This window comes from Oreochromis niloticus, linkage group LG19 (genome assembly GCF_001858045.2).
Source record: "Oreochromis niloticus isolate F11D_XX linkage group LG19, O_niloticus_UMD_NMBU, whole genome shotgun sequence".
In the NCBI taxonomy this organism is placed as follows: Eukaryota; Metazoa; Chordata; class Actinopteri; order Cichliformes; family Cichlidae; genus Oreochromis; species Oreochromis niloticus.
Window position 1 is genome coordinate 18792144 of NC_031983.2, and position 24048 is coordinate 18816191.

Below are 24048 nucleotides of genomic sequence, written 5' to 3' on the forward strand. Positions count from 1 at the left end.
ACTTCCCCAGTGAGAAGCTTGTGGCACTTGTTTACAAAGGAGGTGGACGGTATATCTAGCTCACTGTATTTCCATTTAAAGCTTATTATTGGGGAATATTATGTAAATACTGTTCCTTGGAATCTTCTGAGAAGGAAATAGTGTTTGCTACAGCCTTATTTCACTGGAAGCACTGCATGCAAAGTTGAAATGCTAATATGCTTAAGGGAAGGCTTTTTCTAGCTTAATCTCTCTTTTCAGCCATCTTATCTGCTGCAACAGGAAAGCTGTGAGGATGACAATGATTTCAATATTAACACGATTTTTTTTCTTACCTGGTCCAAGCCTCATTATCTTGGGAACCAATCCCTTGTATAGTGCCAAATACCTGCAAAGAAAGGAAAGAAAAGCTGTAAGGTGTTAATGTGCAAAGATTTTAGCTAGAATCCAGAATATGTAAATCGTTTCAGTTTGCGTAATGGCTGTGATGCGATGGAGTTGAAATGTAAATTAGTGCAAATGGAGTGGTGGCGTGTAAATTTTAGACTGCACATAAGTACTTCTCATGTGTCCTACTTCATATGTCAAATCCAGCACAACTCAGAGGCAAGTTTTAAACCTCTGACATCACTCCATTTATTAAATATCACTTTAGATGCTTTGCAGATCTGGGTTCAAAGAAAGCCAAAGTAAGTGAACTCTTGTGTATTATAATCTATTATCATTTGATCCAAAAAAGAAATTCAGAAGCTGCCCAACAATACATGAATTTATTAGAATTTATCAGCTTTATTAGATGTAATGTGTGCAATGCATCAATACTTACAGTTCGCTATTATAATAAGCAAGTTCTGAATAGAGTCATTTTTACATAATAAATCTATTTATTTTTGGAAGTTTTTGACTGATCTGTGTCCTTCCATATGCTGGTTGTATACATGTGCCTGTGCTCTTGCTTGTGAATGCATGAATGAGTAAACATGCGAGAGCCTGTCTGTCTGTGAGTCTGTCTGTCTGCTGTGCTGCCTGTCTGTCACTCCATCAGGTATATAGGGTCCAGCGGCCAGCGCTACCGAGTACCTGCTCCTTAATGCATTCAAGGTGATCAGTGGCTGCCCGCCTCCGCCTCGTGCTCCCTGTCCCGCTCCCTGCCCCCGCCACTGATGGCGTTAATAAGGCTCGACCCACTTCCTCCCTGGCCCTCTGTCTGATTAGATTGACCCGTGGAGCGCCGTGCGGCTCGTTAGGGTCTGCTTAACGACGTCTCCCATAGGGACCACTAATTAGCTGGGACTGTGTTGTGTTAGAGAAGGGGACTGGATGTGGCGGATGGGGCACCATCCATGCACCCCTGCAACGACAACATTTCAGTGCCATTCTTGCAACAACCTCTATACTAACAACATCCACTAACTACAAACATATCGCTGGCCCTTGTCTAGTGGAGCAGCATGGGGGAAAGTGGAAAGCCTGAGGCAATTGCTAGCATAACATACATCTTTCCTTGAAGCTTCCATTTAGAGCTGTCATTCTTTGAGGCATGAAAATATGTTAACATTTACTAAACAACTGACAGACTGCAGAAATGTATGATTGTACTCATGGGGAATACAGCCCAGAATCTAACATCATTATTTAGTTTCCATTCATTGGATCACAGTTTTGCATGAAGCTATTCATGCATTTTTGCTGTATTTAGTGTAGGAAACTCACTCCACACAATCAAACCCTGCTAACTTGTAGCTCCAGCTGGTACATTTGTCTTCTCTGACAGCCAGTTTGGCAGATAACCAACTATCGACTGCTAACAAAACAGACAAAGTGGCTCATTAATTCTTGAATGAATCAGCATTCCAGCTTTTGTCCCGAACATCCCCTGTTTTTCTCCTCCCCAGATTTGTCCATACCCCTCTTCGCGGTACACTAGTGCCATGGTCTGGAAGCAGGTGCGGTACTTGATCTCTCCTGGCACTGGCTGGGGGCCCTGGATCCGGCTCTTGGCTACATCGAAGGGAATATTCACACAGGAGGAGATGGTCCCAGACAACAGGCCGATGGTAAACTTGCGCAGGAACTCTAGGGTAGGGTCCTGAAAAAGGAGAAGATAAAATTAGGTACGCCTTTTTAAGGGTGACACTTATATTTTTAAAGTGTGAACCACAGGGTTAAATTTGGTCCCATAAAACATAAACAGCAAATAGAGCCTTTGGAAATAAAAAAGAAAGTAGTGACAGGGAGTTGACAAAGTCAGCACTGAGACATTATGTGTCTACGTCTATGAGCGAAAGTGGGGGAGAGCATGAGGGGACTTGTGCATATGATTGCAAAGCTTGCATGAAAGCCCTGATCATTTTATGGTAGCGGGGGGCAGATTAGTGCTTCCTGACTGCAGTGCTGCATTCTGATTGGCTGAGCAGAAGCACATGTTCACCGGGGAGCCAAGACGGAGGATTTATAAACAGGGTTCATGCAGGCAGACTGGGGAGGCATATGGGGACAATTTGGGTAATTGGGCTGTGACTCGGCACAGGGGTATTACTGTACCAAAGAAGCCCAGACTCAGAGAGCTCTGACAGCTAATTGGCCAGGATATTTTTACAAATGACAGCAGCCTCTCTGGTCCAGGCCTTTCTCAAGCGGCTGGACACCCTGAGAGCCGTGGTAAATCAACAGCTAATCCCACTTTTTCTATTTTTTTCAAGTGGGATGTGGAGAAGGGGGCAACGTAGCTGTGGCCTAAGTACACCCATCAACCTACTTCCTAACAGCCTTAAGCAAACATCTCCTCACACATTCACTTGTGAATGATGGCAGTGTGCTATCTGCCTCCTCTGTTAGTCAAAAAGCCACATGAGAGAAACCTGGACTCGGCAGTCTGAATTTGACTACAGACAAGTTTGAGTTGCAAGCTCATTGCTCATGTTGCTGACACAAGGCCTTTGAAGAAACACCACTATCAGCTCAGCCTGTGAATTGCACAACGTCCACAATATTTCTGCTTTTGCTGCCTCGACAATGGCCACTGTTAGCATCTAACAAACAGGATCGCTCCATCAATGTGCATCGAGACGGATAATTCCCAAAAAGCAACTGCCACAATCTAAGAAGGGAGCTATTTGAGTCATCCAGCCACATAATTATCATTCACAGAAGATGACCACTTGGTTCTCTGTACATCATGCGTCATTGGAAAAATGTTGAAAATTTAGCAGAGCCTGGCCTCCCACTGTAACCTCCTCTTGAAAATAGTACAGTTGTCTGCTTCCAATTAGTTCATTGGAGTTAATCTAATGCTCCAGTTTGCACATGTGGAACTGGCGTATGGTAACGTTTCCATTAAACAAAATTAACTTTTGTTTGGGCCATCAGGAACTGCCGGATGTGTAATCTGAAACTTTGAGGATGTTATGAAGAGCAAACAGAAGAGGTATTAGTGGGGCTGATCTTACAAGTCCTCTCTGATTTTTGCTTCCTTCCCTCCATGCCAGTCAGGCTAACTAATCATACTGTTAAACATATTTGGTATTTCCCTGTGGCAAGGTTGTTGGCACACATGCATATCACATAGCCTATGGTTAGCAAATAAACTAGGTGTAGTCAAGGTTACCAATGTCAAAGCAAGGTTAAAGTGGTTTGGAAAAAAAAACAAAACAAGTAAGTGTGTGATCATAGATTATGATTGGCATATTACCGGGCTGGTAGGAATAGCGTCCTTGACATTGAAGTAGAAGCCAAAGTAGATCATGTTGAAAACTCCATGGCGCCCCAGTGTTGATGTTAATCCTTTATTAAGGCCCCTCAGTCCAAAGCCGTCTGACTTAATTATCCGTCTTGCTTGGGCAAAAGAGGAGGGCTGCTGTATTGGAAAGATTGAATTCAAAAGAAACATGTGAGCAGATTTCTACAGAAAGATGTGTAGATTACCAGTATTTTACACATTATGACAATATTTTATTCCAGTCAACCTCTTTGAAGGAATCCCTGTTGGCCTGGAGACTGACTTTCACCACCTCGAATGGATTGATCACCAAAGCCTCAGTCAAGCCAGAACCAAGCCCTGCTGCAGACAGCGCCTAAAGGGGAGTTGGATGTGATTTAGGACTCAGAATGTGGAGATAATGTTTGGGTAGAGACATAGCAAAATAGATAAACTGATGAAGACAATGAAGAGTGACAACGTGTCCGGGTTACAAGAGCTGCCGTTGCGATTTCATTTCCAGAAATCCGTTCTCTGAGTCTTTTTGTCTTGTCTAAAATATGTATTCGTCACAGCCGTCATTGTTACTTCTTGACAAATGCTTTAAGACACCTGTGTTTATCATCAGACAAAATGCCAGATGACAGATGGGAATGAGAGGAAGGTGAGTAGAAAGTAGGAATGTGAGCAAAGTAACAAACTTGCACTGAAGAAGCCAAAAAATTATTTTCTGCTTTAATTCATCTCATCACAATCAACATGCACTAATGTAGCACCGATTTTATACAACTGGCTGTTGCAACACTGCATGTACTTACATTGGTCTGTCTATTTCTGCATCTAAGTGTGTGTGTACATGTGTGCGTGCGTGCGTGCGTGCTCAGAGCGAGGCGTAATGGGAACATGTCAAGAACGTGTCTATAGCTCATTAGTCTTCCTGCCTCTTTATCCTGCTGTCAGAGCCCCGGGACCCATCCTCTCAGACATGCCTCGCGATGTTTACACAGCCAGCCAGCCACGTTTTAATTCCTTATTTGTATTATTACTGTGTGTGTCCTCATTAATCAGAGTGAAGGCATTCAGCTGTGCCATGCTGAATAGGGGGGAAGAGAGAGCGCCATTCAGAACCAATCTGTAATTCACTTGCACTAATGATCTGATGTGATTACAGTGCTTGATATGCGAGGGCCTCTGGGGGAAATGGGGTTAGAGGCACTTGAGGAAGAGGAAGGGGTGGAAAGAAGATAGTCAGAAGGAGGCATAAGAAGAGTGGGAAGAGGGCATGATGAATGGGACAGGTAAACATTACTCCAGAAATGGCTGTAAAAACAAGCTGAGGATATTCCCCACGCTGGGGCGGCTTTGACACTGAGCTACAGGTAAGCCATCCATCATGGCTGACACTTGGCTGCCACCTGAATAGGTGGTGTGCGGTGACCACACCCCACCAATACAAATCTTTCTAGCTTAAAACTCTGACTCAATATAACAGAAAACCAATTACTCAAGAAGGATGAAACCTCTTCTTACCTCATGGCCTGTGGTGTAACCAGTCTCCAGAATTAACAACCGCCAAGCAAACATATAGGAAAGTTGGTTTTAAAGTACTGTGTTAAGTATTAGACTATTTTGGCTCTACTTCCAAACATCGGGGTTTGAAAGAAGTGGTGACTATGAAGTTTTGAGGGTTCATTTTGACTTTAAGAGGCAATCTGTGTTTATGTTCAGGCTATGAAGAATCCCACCTGCTTAACTTGGGGATGAAAAGAAAAGGGTGCTACGATATAATCCCAGTGGGTTGTCCCACTGCGATAAAATAACGTGATTCAAGTTAACTAAATGGGAATTTGAAATTTTAATACACTGATTTTTAACTGACATTTGTCTGAATTGGGATTAGTTGCTGTTGGACATGCAGTTGAGGTCAGGTAAACGATATTATCTGATCAGCTGTCTCAGTTGTTATGAATCCAACTTTTAGATCGCTGGCATGTCACAAACTTTGCTGGACTCCTCTTGCTGTTTTAAATTGTAAGGTCTGACTTCCCACATAGCTGAGCTTATTTAAAAATGACTGAATCTTACAGCAGACAGGTAGTATTGTTACCGCCATAGCTTTTTCTACTTGTTTTACATTCACTGTAGAATTGCAAAGTGATTTTTCGTTTTTGTCAGTAGTGAAGGGGCACACTCATTTTGTTTGAATAAGCATTAATCAAATTGTCAATGGACAAACCAGACCGCAGATTCCAGGATTATACCGAGTGCAAGCACTATGATTGCTGTTGTGACTCCAGGTTACAGATTTGGGTTGTCTTCTATATTAACACAACATACAGCATGGGTAAAACGCAGCACCTGCCCAACGTTAAGTCTGCACCGTAGTCTTATGGTAACTGTTGCTGTTATGCAACATTTAGCTCCTTCCTATCTTCAATTAAAAAAAAAAAAAATCTGAATAGATTCTCACACAGTGTGAGTCAATGAAATGAAAACAAAGCAATTATTACTTGTGTAATAAAAAAAAAAGCCTTCTAATAAGCTGCCAGTTATACTGGATTAACACATACGTAGCAGCACCGACAAACGCTTGTAGTTTTTGTGGCCGCTCTGTTGCTGGGAATGAAGCTCATAAAAGCAAAGGTTCAGCCAGAGACATGGAGTCATTAGTGCCACACTGATCACAGCTGATGACAAGCTGATGTCCCAAACTGAGTGCCAACTACATATAAATGCTGCTTCATACATTTAAATGCTAAACTGAGGTGAAAGTGGAACATTCAGGGTTTGTTTCAGAAGTTCTGAAAATGACATTGACAGCTACATAAATGACTAAATGTGTGCTGAATTGCTCGCACTATGCCAACAGTGTTAATTTAAGCTCTGGAAATCATTTCATGTTTATCTTGTCCAATGTGTGACCAAGATAAAAAACTCAAAATGAGTAAGAATTTCCCTTCTAAACGTATCCCTGCATTACTAAAAGTTTTACATGAAACAGCACTGAAAATGAAATGTTAACAACGACATTTACATTTTTATTAATTCATTTGCCTGGCAAAATTATTCTTGGCATTTGTCTTTGTTTTAAAAGCCTTTGGCAGGTGAGCTGTTTTTATACTCTGAAACATTATTCCAAGTCCTGTGTGCGTGTGTATTTATTTTTTCAAGTGAGAGTGTATTCAGGTGTCCCTGGATGGAAGACTCACCACACCGGGAGACAAAGGGGTCAAATTCAGCAACTTCTTGTACTGCTCAAAGGTGAAAAACTGCAGTGGGAAAGATCGGGATAAAAGCGCTGTCAGAAAGTGACATCTGTGCACACATACACACCCACATATGGTGTACATAAAGAAAGCTACCTTAAAAACACACAATAGGAAAGGGGAAACTATATGAAGATTGCATGTATTTAGTAAACGAACATGAAATGACGTTGCGCTTTGAATTTTAGACCTTGATCTTTGTGAAAAGACAAAAGTCTCAAAAGGAGACAGATCCACGGATCTGTTTATTTGACCAAGGGCAAAATGCCAGCAAGACCGTTTTAATCGGAGCTTTAATTTGGTTTCTGGCTCCAGACATTTCTCACCACCTAGCTTTGTTCGCAATGTGAGTGATTACCCCATCTTCTCAGTGTGAGTGCTTACTTTTAAAGTTCACACATCCTTGTTTCCAGCATCTCATTACAGAGGTGCTCTATGCCAAGCATCAGGGCCCTCTGCGCCACCCCCCCGCTCACCCCAATCCCTGTCACCCCATTACACGTTAGCTCCAAATGCTAAACCTCATTACAAATATCCAAAGATGGCTCTCAAGAGATGGCTTTCGTTTAAATGCTTGTAAGTCAATATTTGGAAGACCAACAGAACGAACAGGAGTGGCTGAGGAGACAGACATGGCAGAGGGCGTCATGTGTTTAATCAACACATGTGTACCATGTTAGAACGATTGTGGTTTGAGTGTTTTCATATGGGAGTGAAGCAGTTTGCAAAGAAACCAGGTCCTGAGCGTTGCATCATGTGCTAAGAAGCTTTGCGGCCGTCAGTGAACAAACAGCCATGTCCTTTGACTCACCTTGACTGCTCTCTTTGGTGTCTCTGCCAGAATAGGAGGCAGGATTCCCTTGTAGAATCCAAATACTCTGTAGAAAGAGGAAATAAAAAGTTTCTCTGGCGCTGAATTCGACTAAAGTTTTTGTAAAATGTTAGTTTACTTTTACATTTATTCAAGCGCACTCTTTGTATCAACACTACACGTACATCGGATCAACCAAACTGCTGCTGAAATATCCTCTAATACACTGATAACTTTACATCAACTTATTAGTCATCGTTGTAATGCAATACAGTTAAACACCACAGCAACTCTAACTTAGGATACAAAGCACAGATTGCACAGGATTTAGGAAGATGTTTTAGTTATGCATTTTGCCATTTTCCAAGACAAGTTTCAAATGGCTGCTCACTGATTTTCATATTGTATGGAAATGAATGGAAGCCAATGAACGTCAAAAGGCAGCGTGGTGCAGTGGACAGCACTGTCACCTCGCATCAAGAAGCTTTAACCCACTATTCAGGGCTATGCATGCTTGATAAAGACTTGGCTTTGCGTGATGTCGCAGTGACTTGCTTGTCAAGTTTGAGTTAAGGAATTCATACAATGTGCAGAATTCCTGTTTAAGGTTTATATAAAGGTTTAAAAATCACAAAGGGATTGGCATGGCATTTTCTCTTCCTCCTTATTCAGCACGGCACATTTTCAGATACACTTTCAAACCACAAACCCTGGTAAACATGTTCTACATGAATATACTGAGGAAATGATTTAAGGGTGTTTTTAAGTATTTGATATGCTGGATATTTCAAAAGCAGTAGCTGTATAATTTTAGTCAATTTGGTAGTTTGCCTGTGCTCAATCATACGTCCAGCCATGATTTAAAGCAGAGTCAGAGCCAGGAAAAATAATAAAATGATACAGTGAGTTATTCATATTGAGATGTGTGCCTACATGGAACACAGGCTATATTTTGGAAAAGCGAATGTTATGTAATGCCTTCACAAACTAAATGAACAGCTAGATTGTTAAATTAGTCATTAACACACTTATTGGGTGCTGTTTTTGAATTATGTACAAATCTCTTCTTAACCTTTCCATGTTGTGTTCGGATTCACTCAGATTCTTGGATATAAGCTGAGTTACCCTCTCATAGGTAAATGCCCCTTTGTAACCAGATGAGGTATTTTAACGGCTGATGGAAAAGTAACAAAAGAGCAGATACATAGATTCGCACGAATGTCTTACTGGTTTTTGATGTACACATGCAAGAGGACAGCAGTAGGCTTTGTTTTGCACGCCGCATGTTTCGTATACATTCAGAAGTGCACACACATGCATTTCCCACAGCCTTCAGTTTAGTCAAAACATGTTAGAACATTTAGGACATTTGTTTGAACTGGGCTAGTTTACACTAATGGGGCCAGACTGGCATATTTTAACTTTTTCTTACTATTTGTAATATGTTGTTTTTGTCAAACTTTACCACGTGTGCCACAGGCTCCAGGTCTAAAACGCAGCACATCTGAAGCATCGGATACTTTGAGTCATTAGCTTTTGTGTTGATAGCAAACTGTTCCTGGCAACAGCTACCTCTCCTCCACTATTATCATTCCTAAATGTTGTTTTAAGGGGACTGTCTTGAATTAAAACAGGTAAAACAGGTTTAAATCTTCAAAGAAGGGAAGCAGCAGAGGCCACTAGTCTTATACTGTCGGTATAAAGGACAGGACAGGTCAGGACATTTTTATACATAATAAATCAATCAATCTGAAGATGGGGTTATGTATGTGTAATTGCAATGAATATTTTAATAAATATTTTGTTTAATTGCCGTGCAGTATGTACAAAGCTCAGGGCAACGACGTATAAACACAAAACAAACGTGTTGCTATGGAAAAATTACATTCTTTTGTGGTCACCAGCCGTCACAAGCTTTTTAGATTTCCCACTTCCTTGTTTATTTACTATTGAGATATTTTCCATGATACAAATTCCATTCATGGAACATGCAAAATATGGTCTTCGATCACAACGTTTCAAAGCTTCCTCTGTTCAATTTTGTTGTTGCTACCTTACTTCTTGAAAAAACACTTTCAAATGACATCAGTGGTTATTGTGAAACTGCAAGATGGCCTTAATAAAAAGGTTTGATTCAGCTGTTTTCTTTTCTTTTCTTTTTTTTTTTAAAAAAAAAGAAAGAAATATTCCGTGGCTAGTTATCTGTGCCAGCTCTAACCTCGAAAAACGAAAACACACATCAGTGAATCAGAGATGCACATTATGACATGCCCTTCATTACAATGTGGAATGCAAGTCATTTTGAAGGAATAGTTACCAGAAACCTGCTGGTGTTCTGAAGATTTACTTCTAAACTCAAGGCTGATATTACAAAGCCTTTGCAATGCTAAAAAATAAGAATTTCTCTTTCTCTTTCTAGACCTGCAGATAGAGACTTAAGTAGAGGCTTCAAATGCATGTTGATGCACAGCTGAAAAAGGTTCAGAGAAAAGAAGACCATTTACTCGGTATTTTGATTTAATAATAAACACTTCTCAGTTGTTTTAGGAAATCATCTAGCCTTTTTTTTCCATTTGTCATCCAAACAAACACACCACCCTGACAGCAATTAATGGGACTAAGGAGTCAAAACCTAATCTTTTAGGCCTTTCCAAGGAGTTTACTGACAAATAAAAAATAAAGACTACGAGTAGCATTATTACCAAAAATAATTTCTTTATCTAAAAATAATAGATGATAGATAATAATATTGTGTAAATGTACACATGATCATTAAATATTTGTTGTGGGGAAGGAAAAGCGAAACTATCAGAGAGGGCAAACTGATATTGAATACAGGTCAAAGAGGACAACCTGGCGTGACCGACTGTATCCTGTGAACAGCAGCACCAGCTCTGTTGTGGCAACATTGTCTAAAAGTCAACAGAGATGATCTTGGTTGATTGGGTACAAGTGTAAATATTTTTGCTGTTGGAACACATTTCCACTGAGTATAACCTGAGAACGACAGGCGATTACGCTTGCACAGAATCCACAGCGGCGAGGGCGCCTAGCAAAAACAGCAGCAAACCACAACTAATTATCAAAAGACTTCATCGGGTGATCCAGCCTATTTGATCAACACCTGAAGCTACACAAGCAGTGCTGGCTCTGGGTAATTGAGCCCGCACAATCATGCCAGAGCAAGGGATTATCGCTGAGCAAAATGCTGCCTGGAAGCCAAAAATGAATCTCTTATATGGTTTGTGTAAACAAGTTATTTCAGTCAGACGGAAGGCCTTTCCCTCTCCTCTCTTTGTCCATGCAAATGGTGGCCACAGATTTCCCGGGTGTGGTCAGGCTGGGGAGCCACCAGGTGATGAAGGAGGAGTGAAATTTGTTACAGAACAAATATGGCCTCTAGTGAGTGGCCATCATTTGAATCCTTATTTGATTGCCAATGTAAAGTACACACTAAGTCCCTTTTTGTCTTTCCTAAACAAATGGCCTCCTGACACAGAGCGAGGGATGAGGGATATGTGTATCCCAGCATTAGGTGGGTGTACTTGTATGCTTGTGTGTGTAATTTGGCTTTCATTTTCATAAACCTTTCCTTTTTTAACAGCCTTCATCCATCTGGAGAGAAGTGTGTCAGTGACACAACTACACAAAAAAGACCAACTAAATAAATCCACTAACAGCGATACCAGTGAAAGAAATAAAAACAGACAAAAACAGCGTAACAATGAAAATGTGCAAACCTGGAAAGTTGCTGCTATTTACATTTTTGAACACACATTTTATTTTCACAGCTTGTCTTTGAGGAAACTGACAGAAAAATGTTGCACAGGGAATATTTTAGCATTTCCTAGTGCCTGTTAAAACTTGACATTGCTCCTAACAGGAACTAAATAACAGAATTCACAGTGGCCAGGAATAAAATCCACCAGATCTGCTTCCTTTTATGCAACTTAGATGCCACCTAAGCCACGAATAGCTATAACTAGAATAAAAAAACCCCTGTGTTACTGACGTAAGAGATTGTACGATAAACACTTTTACCTGCTGTGACAAAATGACGCTATAGCACATGTTGTGGTTGTCAGGGGTTTGAGACTTGGATTAATCTAGCACAGTCTGTAAGATAAGTAATCTTACCTAAACGTGCAGAGTGTCACGTGAAAAGTAAAGAATTCAACTCTTGGGCTCCTTGTTGAATTTCTAGAGTTTAACAGTATACTGTTCTTTCTTGCTTTGACTCTGAATCATTAGTTTTTATTCATCTCTGGCTCTTTTCCACATTGTGTCTTTTGTCCTGACTCCCTCCGCTCACCCCTTACCGGTCGCGGCAGACGGCTGCCCCACCCTAAGCCTGGTTCATGTTTCTTCCACTGAAAAGGGAGTTTTTCCTTCCCACTGTTGCCAAGTGTTTCCTCATAGCTGATCATATGATTATTGGGGTTTTCTCTCTGGTATTATAGGGTCTTTACCTTTCATCATAAAGCACCTTGAGGCAACTCTTGTTGCGATTTGGCACTCTATAAATAGAATTGAAGATTAGATGTATGTGTATTTTCTTTTATAAATGCAATGCCAGTAGGTCAGTTTAGCATCAAAACTAAAAATAGAAGAAAGCTGGCCTTGACAATATCTCTTTACCTCCTTACTATATCTCCTTCAAAAGCTCACTAATAATCTTGGACTATCTTTCCTTTATAAGCTATAAAACTTAATTCCCCTTTAGTGATCCCAGTTATGCATGTTTCCAAAAATGCCAACTATTCCTTTAACTTGAAGGCTACTTCACCGTCGCATTTCATACATGGATCACCCTAATCGTACCTGCTCTTCTTCACACTACCATGAATGTATACATATTTTTTGCATGGGTGGTCCCAGCTGGTTTCAACCCCACATCCCTCAATCCTACAGTGTTAGTTCCAGGCATTAGTCACTCATCTTCAGTATTTCCACCGTTCTCATGTAATGCATGGACCCTTTTAATATTACCATGGCCGCGCTTTGGGTCCCGACCCAGTCTCTGGATACCACACTAGCAAAGAATGCTAGAGAATAGAGTCTTTTTGTTTGCCTCCAGACGGAAACACTTAACACATGCTCACGCTGCTGCACCCACATGCAAAAAAAGAAAGAAGTGCAGACTGTAAGGCAATACACAACCAAGTGTTAGTGAGTGTAGTTCACACGGTCACACACTTATGAGCACAGCTACAGGATTTCATGCTATATTTCAGAGATGGCAAATGTAAAATTTTAACAGATATAACTCTTAATTCGTGTTAAGTATTCACGTGCATCTCCTTGTATATGAAATTAAATACTATAGGTGCAGCTATTGTGTCCAGGCTTGTGTCTTTCTTCAGCTTAATCACTGAGCTCAACTTTAGAGCTCAGGTTTCCTCCCTCACTGGCTCAAAGAGGGAGAGAGAGAGAGGGAGAGAGCGAGAGAGGTCTGGTGTCGGCCCTGTTCTGCCATGAGCTGACGGGAGAAGTTTATTTTTAATAATAATTCTACAACAGTGGGGCCTAACACTATTTATATAAATTATAACTAAGTGGTCTGGCCTGTAGGTAATCCTCAATGTGCTACTGGGGAGTGATTACATACTCAGCAAAAATATACTGTTAATGATAATTGGTCGACAAGGAAGTGGATCTTCCGTCTTCAGTGATTCTGCGGCACGTCTCGACTTTGTTAGATGAGATCATACTCAAACAGCACTCAAAAGCTTATGTTGATGTTCTGAACGCCACGCGTTATGTCAACCATTTTATGTGCCAAAAGAATTCTCTGGAAATTCGTACAAGCTTAGTCCCACAGGACACACCCAAAAAGTAGGCAAAGAAGCGTTAAATGTCACACTGTCAGCATGCGTACGGGGTGAAGAGGGCAAGGCTACTGTAACAGGATAAGTGTGTCTGTTGAACTCCAGCCAACAGAGGATTTCTAACTGTCACTAGCCAGCCTCTTGCCTTGCGCTCACTCACACCTTGCAGCAGATCAACTTTATATCCGCAGTAAAGCTGTCGGCTCATCGTAAACAGAGCGAGTGGCAAACACTTTCTCCTACGCCTGCTCTATCTCACAGACCTGTGACAGGGCAGGCAGACGAGGAGGGAGCATGGCAGGATGGCTGTCTTTAGTTAGTCTACTCGTATCCTGTACGAGATACAGCGTATAATAAGGTATGTTCAGTGGTTTGCTGCACGATATTTTTGGAGGCTGACAGACACATCAGCCATTTTTAAGGAAACCAAACTGTAATGCTCACATCCTTATAGCCACCAAACCACATAACTTTTGGTTACATTTAAATAAAGCAGCATGTTTGGAAGAAATGTCACTCACAGCATAGCTGACTACATACCTTTCTTCCTGATATGCTTTTAGTGTGACAGCAACAGTAGCTTTTTGCTTATGCTGTTGTGTTTGCTTATGCACAACAGCACAAGCAAACACCAACTTTTTGGTGGCCAACTTAAAGTTTTGCCTTGATGTTACAGTACATTTTATTTCCAGGTTGTTGTAATAAAGATGCATTTATTGAGTTTGTGCTTGACTTTTGCCCCTCAAAGAACTATTAAAAAGAAACTAATTTAATAAGCATAGGCAAATAATGGCACCATCAACCCATCACACTCATGAGTGGCTTCCCGTGTTTTATTTTGAATCACTACTGAGGATAACCTACCCTTCACTCTGGAAAATTGTCCGGAAGCAGTGACCCAGGCTCTTGTAGCTGGTGGGGTCAGTGGTTCCTCTTTGGATCTGAAACCTGCAACAAAAAATTTCTGATTAAAAAATACAGTTACTTTAAATATTATGATCCATCAACTTCTGTTAACTCTGCATAGGGACTGTTATCATAGGTAGATGTTGGTTTCCTTTAATTTCTATCCTCATTTCCTGTGTAGGCTATACTCCGACATGGCTTCAAAAGCACAAATTTGAGCTTGTTTTCCCTCTATTTTCTTCCCTCTCTTTTTTCCCTCCTCCGCTATGATGAGAGGCTCCTTCCACCAGGTCCCCTCAGTGCAGGAGAGAACTCAAACATTTATTTAACCCAACTGATCCAATTAGCCATGCAACACACCAGGACCAGGCCTTTTGCACAAAGCTTTTCGGGTACTAACATGCCAGCAAGCCTATAGTAACAGCTCTTGAGTTACGTGTAAATTTTTAATATGATGGAGCCAGTCGAGTGACTTTTTGTTGTACAGCAAACATGCAGGTACCTCTCTAATAAAGTCTGGAGAGCTGTGTGTAAATCTTGAAAGAATGAATAGAAATCATGCTTGTTAGGGGTAAAGAGCTTCAGGTACTCATTTAAGACTCCTCATTTAACACCACTGTATGCCTTGGAATTAGAGAAAACATGATGAAATAACTAAAGTGTTATATGTGAAATGAGATGAATAAAACTGTGTTTAACAAGATGACAAAATCTAACTTGAAGATCTTAAATAACATTAGCAATTCTGAGGAGCGAAGCAGAGACATGAGTAAAAAAGGAGGCAGTAATGGGACAAGAGAAAGATTCCCTCCTCATATGGCTTCAACTTCTAGGTCACAAGGTCAGCAGTAAGTCGTCCATGCGGGTGCCTGATGGGGCCATAAAGAGCCCCCAGGTTCCAGTGGAGGGGAAGTTTAGTGGGGTGAGCGGCCTTTCATATCACTAACAGATTAACATCTTAGAGGGGTGTCCCTCAAATCCTATTTGGTGGATTCCCAAATAGCTTGTAACTGGTTCCTGAAAACTAGTTAAAACAGGATAATAAATAGATGTCTGACACCATATTAAAGACAAGAAGAAAAGAAGGACTCAAGGTATGAGATGATGGTGAAACAGGGGGTACTGGGAGGAGGCAAAGACCAAGAAGATTTAAGACCACTGGGGCTTGTAAACAAATTCAAATCTGGCTTAATTAGAGTCATATGATGAAGGGGTCAAGGATGGAAGGCACTCTGTCCTCAGTCTCCCCCTGTCTCCTTTGCTCGCCCTACTTCGACCCGAACTGGCCCTAAGAGAGTGAGGTTGGCAATGCCGTGGTCCAGTTCCAGCCCTCTGACTCCACTCGTAACCCTGGGGTCACCTCATTTCCTCATGGCCCTCTTCTACCCTGCCATAAAAGCCAGGGACCAAGCAGAAAGGCCCAGGGAGTAGAAGATAATAGGGATGAATATAAGAACTTATGGCAGCAGGGGAACTGTCAGGCCCCTGGCTAGGAAACTGCTTATGTTGCTTTTCACAGCAACCAGTGGTGGAAAATAAGGCCCAAAGCTTTAGTTGGTTGTGAGTGAATGTCCTGTTTGGGGGGATTTGTGCAGACAAAAAGCTCTAGTTTCTGTTAACACGGCCTCAGTGAATACAAAGATATACTGGTTGGCTGAAGAAGAGCAAAAGATATCCTTTATATTGCTCTGGCAGATTTGCTTGGCCTTGGAGTCAGCCATGCAAGTCATAAACCCTACAGACGGAAGACCCAAGGAAAACCCTGGGGCTTCTTTAAAACACACTGCTTGGAACATCTTCTTCAATCATCAGTGAAAGCTAATGGAGATACAGTATACAAAGAGGTGATGAAATCTGCAAGTTCATCAAGGCTCCCCCATTTGCTCTTCACCCACATCCTACTCTCTCTGTACTTGTGCTTTATAGGCCCAGAGCTACCCGGGAGAGGGTGAAGGCGAGGGCAGGTTGGTGATTCTGCAAACGAGACAAGCACTCTTGTTTAAATAATCCGAAAGACCTCGTCCACCTGACCTCCAATACCTATAAAAGCACAAATGTCAGGCATCCACAAAGATGTCAAAAAAGGTAAAGGAATGTGCAGTAGAAGGCTAGAGCCCCATTCTTTGTATTTTTATGGATAGCAGAGCAGTGTTTGAGGGCTTAGCAAGGCTATGCCCGCTCCCAGACCCTTGTGGTAATGGGCTTGAATGGGCCACCGACAAAATGGGCTGTCATCTCATAGATGGTGAGATGTGGAGGCGAACCTACCAACTGTGTTAGAAAAAAGCCTACAGGAAGGGGGTTGCTAGGTTGATCAAAATGCATAGGTTTGATTGGGTAAATTTAAAAGGCTTTCTTAAGAGATGTGGGTTTTCCCTTAAAAGAAATTAATAGCTGGATGAGTTTGATGACTTGCTATTTATTTAAAAACTCTTATTTATAGCTGTTCAGACAGACTGACATTTAATTAAAACACTAAGTAGAGAAGTAATGACCTAATCTACAACAGGCAGTTACCTATACCTATCTATTATACTGTAGTATTTCATATAGTGCAATTTTCCCCAAGTATGAATGTTTTATGATTTATGTGTTTTGCTGCGTATTTGGACTGGTTGCTACAGTGAGAGCCTTGATCTGCCCATGCCTTCCCTCTTGGAATGCCAAGTGCTTTGACAAAAAAAGGAGAGAAACAAAAAATATGATTGAAGAAAAAGAAGAAGTGAATCACAAGGGGGGAAGAATGAAAGTTGAGCAATTTCTCATGTTAGATCTGAAGTACATAAGACAATCCAGAAGGAAACATAAAGGGGAAGTCTATTTTTTACAACCAGACAGTTAATTTTAATGAGCAGGATCATAAAGATGGTAAAAGTCCATTGCATTGGTACATGAGGTTACGACCACATTTCCGACATAAATGGTCCAACATGGCAAATTCCTCCAATTGTGACTTTAGCCATACAGTCTTGCATCAGGGTAAAAAGCCAAAATAAAAGGCTCCCGTCTTATTGTTTTGACAACTCATTGTTGCTGACAACGGAGATGACTTAGTCCCATAGACTAAATAGTGTGTTTGATTTAAAAAGCACCATAAATCAAGGTGTATCACACTCAACATTGATTTCAACTCATCTATGCCCTGTCCATAAAGAAATGAGCAAAGAAAAAATTGATAGACTGAATCTATAATAAAACTGTTACAGGAAAAACTGAGAATAGGGGCAGGAGGGCAATAAAGACAAACCTTTGGAGAACAGAATAGGAAAATATAGTCAAGGGGAAGAAGATGTGAGATGGGAGCTCAAGGGAAGCGATAAACTTTTGGTGCTTGCAACACGGCAGGCTGCCAGAGCTTGATTTGGACCAGGCCAGGTTAGGTTTCACCAGCACCCACTGGATCTGGGAAAGCCCAAATTATACATGCAGTCTGGATATCAGAAAAAAAGTTAGTCTGGTTGTTAAAAGGGCTACAAAATCCTTCTGTCATTCTGGATTCGCTCTCACACTGATAAAACTGATTCCTCTGAATCCCAGTGGTGATGTTGGGACTGTTTTGCTAGTCCAGATGTCTGCTCATATGCTGTGACCCTTGTGACCTGAGATCAGGCAGTGTTACTGGAGAAGAGCAAGAAAAAAAGCTGCATAAAACACCATGAGGCAGGGCCAGTCTAAGACTGGGACCTCAAATGCTTTGAGCATTACAAACTTCTGCTTGACTGAGAGATAACTCTGTGTTAGAGTGGACTGTAGCAAATTTAGAACGCCACTACTGCAGAAGTGGATCAGATAGGTGGAAAAAATGAGCAGTCTTACCACCATTTCCAGAAAGCGATTGCATAACAGGAAGGATTTCTTGGGTGTTTAATCTAGGGTCTTTTAACCTCTGCCAACTGCTGTTAGCTGAAATTATGGCGCTATGGTGCAGTTTTAATTATGGCATCATATAAAAGTAAAAGTAAAACAGTAAAACCTCTTTTGCAGGTTCTTCAAGTACAAATTAAGAACAAAAAAAAACTCAGCTTACTATAACTCCTCAATATATATATATATTTTTTTTTATCATGGCTAAAACTAGACCAACTCTCTTTTTCAATAATTAAGGAACTAGTCTTTCGAATGATTATCTCATCAGTCATAGAGTAGTCCAGGAGAGGACAGTAGAAGCCACTCTGTTGGGAACTTCTGCAGCATTGTTTAGACTCCCATGAGCTGCCCACATACACTCCCCTGACAGCAGGTAACTGCTGGCTGTAAAAAAGTGTGCTCCAGACAGAAGACAACTACCATGCATATTGCCAGGAAGAAACCCAAGAGTTATGCTGACATGTCTCAGCCTTGGCTCAGATCTCGACTGAATTTGCCAATAATCATTCTTAAACTACAGAGGCCTCTGTTGTTTCTAGGAATTCAGTCATCTTACATTGCTGTTATATTCTTAACTTTGTTTAAACATTTGGGACATGATGTTTTAGGGTGTAGATGCCAATTTGTCCCAGGGCTTGTAATATTGTTATTTAAAGACTTACCGATCAGAAAGTTGTTGAAAAAGAGTCACCCAGCCACGTGTGGATAAAGAAGCGATCCGAGTGAATGGCAACTACTACTGTTACCTTTCTGTGTTGTTTTTCTTTTAACTTTTCTTTTATCACATACATCTCTTAAACTCTTTCTTAGACAAACTGCTACTCTGCCCTTACCTGGTATCACTGACTAAGAAGTAAGCATAACGCTTTGAGGCAAGTGCAGGCCACGGTAATTTTTACTGGACGCCATCCAGATCTTTTAGCTTAAATCCAGTTATTTTAAGAGCTTGAGTGACATGAAGAATTATGGATCTAGTCAGTGATGCAGACCTATGAAAGTTACAACCAAACCATGCCAAGGTTTTTAAATAGGCCTGGAATGCTTGAGCAGTGACTTCTTCTCACCCCACAGGCCAGATCACTTTCAGAGCAATGTCAACTACATATTACACACCATTGTGTAGTCTGGTGCAGTGAACATGCTTGGCCCTATCTGCCTAAACACTGCATGAACAAATGGGAATAAAATTATACCTGCGCTTTAGGCACCAGTGCAAAATATCAATTTAATTGGATCTAAAAGATTTAATGACTGAAAGAAAAGAGGCAATCTAGAGAGAAAAGAAATTGCCAAACAACTATGAGTTGTTCCAAAGCAACAACAATTTCTGCTGAGCTTTGAAATGTTGTGTAAGAGCGACTCCAATGAGGGAATAACTTCTTGCAGGAGGCTGGAACTTTAGTAATAAATAAAGGATGCACAGACATGTATGTCTGAGTTTTGAGATGGTGCGGCAGGGGGGCAGCCGTGTGGTTGCAGCACAGCCAGGGTGTAGTGAAATCAAAGCCCTCTATGTTTTTACTCTGTAATTAGTGCAGTGGAATGTGAACCTCTTCACTGATAATGAATACAGGTGCTCAACTACAAACACTGACAGGCCATATGCTCTTTACATGCACCTCTATAACACAAACTTCTATAATAATCCATATGACTGTTAGCTATAACTCAAACAGCTGTGTGTAACTCTAGTAACATGTGTCACAACTGTAAAAGTATGGGTGTGGTTTTTAAGGGCTTTTTTTATGGTTGAAAGTCAGGTTAAAATAAGTGGGTAGTTACATCCTTCAGACATGCATGCCTTTCTGTTAATCCAACCGAAATATAACATGTCAGCGGTTTGTCGAAATTTCCATTTTATCCACAATAGCCGTCAACCTAAATGGATTGTTTCTGTAACACTTCCAAAAAAAAGCCTGAATGAATACAGTCATATTGATGTAGGTGATTTTACATATGGGGTGATAAGGACACCAAAAGAACTTGATGATCTAACTTTAGACTTCATTCAGAAGATTATGGTTTGAAACCATGAAGAAATGTAGCTTTCTGGACAACAACACAAACAAAAGTTCTTGGGTTGCAAACTGGTGCAACGCCAAGAGCGCAACTGTTGTGCCTTCAGCTGAATATGAGAAAACCAGGCAACCAAACAGGACGACAAACAGACTGTAAGGATCATACAATATAAGCTATTTTTCTGTGATGTTTTGGCATGTTTGAATAAACCCGTGAAAAACACTGATGTAAAAGTCACCAATGTCACGATGACACAAATCTGGCTTGACTAAGCAGTGACTTGCCTGAAAAGAGATGCAACATTTCAGTTCTTAGTTCTTTGATATTTTAAAAGTTTTTCATTAAAACTGTGCTCGACAGAAGGAAGGGTATATTCAGGGATATGTCACTGTTTTTCACTGAACTATTTTTGGACTTATTGATGGCGTCATCTTGGAAGAGCTGCCCACATATAACGCAAGAGCTGACAAACTTCTTTGAAGGTGAAGTTTGACTTAAAGGAAGGTTAGAGGAAGAATTATGAGCCTTTTATGGTATTGCTTTAACTCCTTTTAATTTTTTTAATGAATTTTATTTTCCACTATGCATTACAATAAAGTCACAATGGAGCAACAGTTACAAAAAATCAAAAATAACACAAAACCACCATCAAAAAGTCAAACACCCATCATATAAAAAGACAGAAGGGTTTCATAATGTTTCAATAGCATTAAAAAAAAAAAGGTTTTTACTCAATTTTTGCAGCATCTGCAGAAAGTTTAGTATAGTACTGCACAGGTTTTGGAAAAACTGTGGTTATGATGAAGAAAGGTATAAGTTAGGCACATTAAAACACTTGGTAGGAGAAAGATTATGGTTACGGTTAACAAAACCACAAATGTTAATTGCAGGTCTGTGACAAAATGAACTGTCAGCATAAACGTGGGATGTATTGACCGATGCACCTCCTCAACCCACCGCACCCTTACTTTCTGCCTTTCTACATCGTTCGCATTTCAGTCAGGAACGCTTTAGCGAAAGAAAATTATTATTTCCATTTGCAGTAATTTATATTTGGTGGTTCGGTGCTGTTCTAGTAGTCTCTACCCACCCTTTAAAGTGCATCAATGGAAAAGCCTGAAGCAGAAAAACCAGCAGTACAGCTCTCTAGGTTACAGAAGAGAGGAGGCATTAATGCCAACCTATATATACAGATACACAGGATGAAAAGAAAGATTTGGGAAGAAGGTGGGCTGCAAAGCTGCTTGCAGAGAAAGCAGTGAAGACAGACTAAAGTACAGCATTGTCATTTGAGTATACAGAATAGCATTATTTGAAGTTATACTATTCTACAATACCAGATGAACTATGATTGCTAGTTTGGCTTGACTTTGAGGATTGCCTCAACCTGTGCTATGCTCAATATGAGGAAAAATAATCAACATAATCATATAAATAATTATTCATAGCGTGTTATTAGGATGGCAGACTTGGTAAGTACGACGGTCTAATGAACCATATTACAAACACTTCTGTTGAACTGCATTTTTCACCATTGAGAAATACAAGCGAGCGTGACTAGGTTATGACTATTCATACTGTAATCCTGCCAAATATGCAGTTCTGCTCTGCCCATGAAAAGAATTGCTCTCTGCCTTTTGAACTGGACTCACAACTAACTCACACTTTTGAATTGGAGCAATGCACTGACTAGCTGAGTTTATCCTGCATGCGCCCGGCATGTGTCTAGCTTTACATTTTGAGCGAAGCCTTGCCCTGCGGACTGAGAGCACTGGGGGGGATTAGAAGCCAGCTTGACTACCGTTGACCTGCCTGCTCCTTTACAAGGAAAGATCAGCTATCAGACTGCTACTGCTTTGTGCCCTGCTGTTTGAGGGTTGTGTCAGGGATTCCTCCTTAAGTGCACAGGGGTTCACCAAACAGTTGGGGGCAAACAGACGTGGAGGGAGGAGGCCTGAAACCTCTCACTATCCTTAGTGCTGTCACATGTTGCCCAAAAAGCCTGGATGTCATCTGTCAAAGCCCTCATCAAAGAGCACTTTCAAGCTCACCAAGTTTCATGCGTGCTGTGACCAAATGAAGGTAGTGTTTCCATGGATACTGCCCCAGTTGAGGGCTAGTACCAGGTTTTTCTAATCAGGCTTGAAACAAGCTACTGGCAGGCTTAGTGGTTTGCAGTGACAGCCATGTCATACAACACAATTTACAGAATTGCACAATTCAATACAAATCTTCTAAACATGTACAACAGGGATCTAAAACAAAACATTATATAATCGCTCAACTAACTACAAATTCAGAAGAAAAGATGCAAGTTTAAACAATAGATTCCACATGATATTGATGAAGTAGTTATGTAATAAGGTTTATATTAACAAACGTAGTGGTTAAATCAACAACAGGTTAACTGAGACGTTTGCTGAAAAACTGGAACCACAGAAGAATGCAAAAACACGAGAAAACGTTTGTATTTAAAAGGTTAAAAAGTTGAATGAAGCGCAGTTAGAGGACAAAGAAAGAGACTTAGAGGAACAAAAAAGGAATAAGTAAGGAGAGGATACAAAAAACTAGAATGGCAAAAAGGCAGAATTGGTGTAGAGGGCGACAAGATAGAAAGAAGGAGTGGCTCCGTCAGAGCGGTTGCTTAAAAAATATGGGGCCTTATTAAAACAAACACATCCGATCATGTATGCACTGTACTAGCAAAAATAGCTTCCCTGTGACACAAGCTGCTTAGGCAGACACAGACATGAGGAAGGTGTGGTTTCATTCTCTGGGAGGAAGCACAGCATAAGGGTTGATGGGAAGCTGTTTCAGATGTGTGTGTGAGTATGTTTGCGCATGCATGTTTATAAGGGTGGAGCTCCATGTAACAGGATCTCAACATGAAGGGAAATGCGAGCTCATTGAGACTCTCTAATGAGAGGGGGAACCTGATCAGATTCAGATGGGGTGCCCCGAGCGCACAGCCCCCCTGCAGAAAGTGCCGCCCGACACCCTTTGTTACCTCCAAGTGAGCTGAGACCAGCCCATGAACCATGTAACTAGGTGGTTTCCAGGTTAATGAAAAGCTGTAACTCCGGTCCCACTGTCTCTCTCGGCTAGAGTGACGACTGCCCTCCCCTTCCCACGTCGTATCACCCCCCCATCTTCACCTCCACATTCCTGCCCCTGTCCATGACGGGAGTATCAGGGTCAGGGGCAATTAACTTTGCTTTGTGTGAAGTATGCTTTATTTATATCTGAGGCTTTTTATTATCCAGAGGAGTACACAATATAAGAAAAGTCAAAACCTCTGAGTGGTATATATTAAATTTAATTATCTGAAATTGTATGACAGTTAACAGAAATGTACATTGTATTACCAAAATGGCAATTCACACTAAACCCACTTTGCAGTTAAGAATTCTTTATCAAGACAGAACTTCTACTGATTCATTTGCTGCACAAAAATATAAAGTGCTGTCTTGTGCCCAAGAAACTGTATGTTTAACTCTCTTTTAACGATGAAAGTGGTTGTAAGTCAAACTGATGGCAGGTGGGCTCAGCAGGAGTCCCTCAGATGTAAGATAGATGTACTTGTTAGCAAAGGTGAGTAACAGGAGTCATGGCTTGACTGGTCAGTAAACACACCACAGAGAGTTAAAGTGCAGCAACAAAGGCAAAAATACACAC

General features: G+C 40.9%; 1 protein-coding gene across 3 annotated transcripts in view; it reads right to left on the minus strand.

The window, feature by feature from the left end:
- slc25a21 (solute carrier family 25 member 21) overlaps positions 1-24048 on the minus strand; it is an 81235-nt gene that overhangs the window by 795 nt on the left and 56392 nt on the right. For 2 of the 3 annotated variants that reach the window (XM_005477275.4, XM_003443033.5), the window contains exons 3-9: positions 14446-14529; positions 7754-7820; positions 6886-6945; positions 3945-4052; positions 3671-3835; positions 1887-2068; positions 315-367 (exon numbers count right to left, since the gene is read on the minus strand). In XM_005477275.4, the coding sequence (XP_005477332.2) occupies positions 315-367; positions 1887-2068; positions 3671-3835; positions 3945-4052; positions 6886-6945; positions 7754-7820; positions 14446-14529 (719 nt within the window). The remainder of the gene's footprint in view (positions 1-314; positions 368-1886; positions 2069-3670; positions 3836-3944; positions 4053-6885; positions 6946-7753; positions 7821-14445; positions 14530-24048) is intronic. The other variant, XM_025900791.1, reaches the window with a different exon arrangement.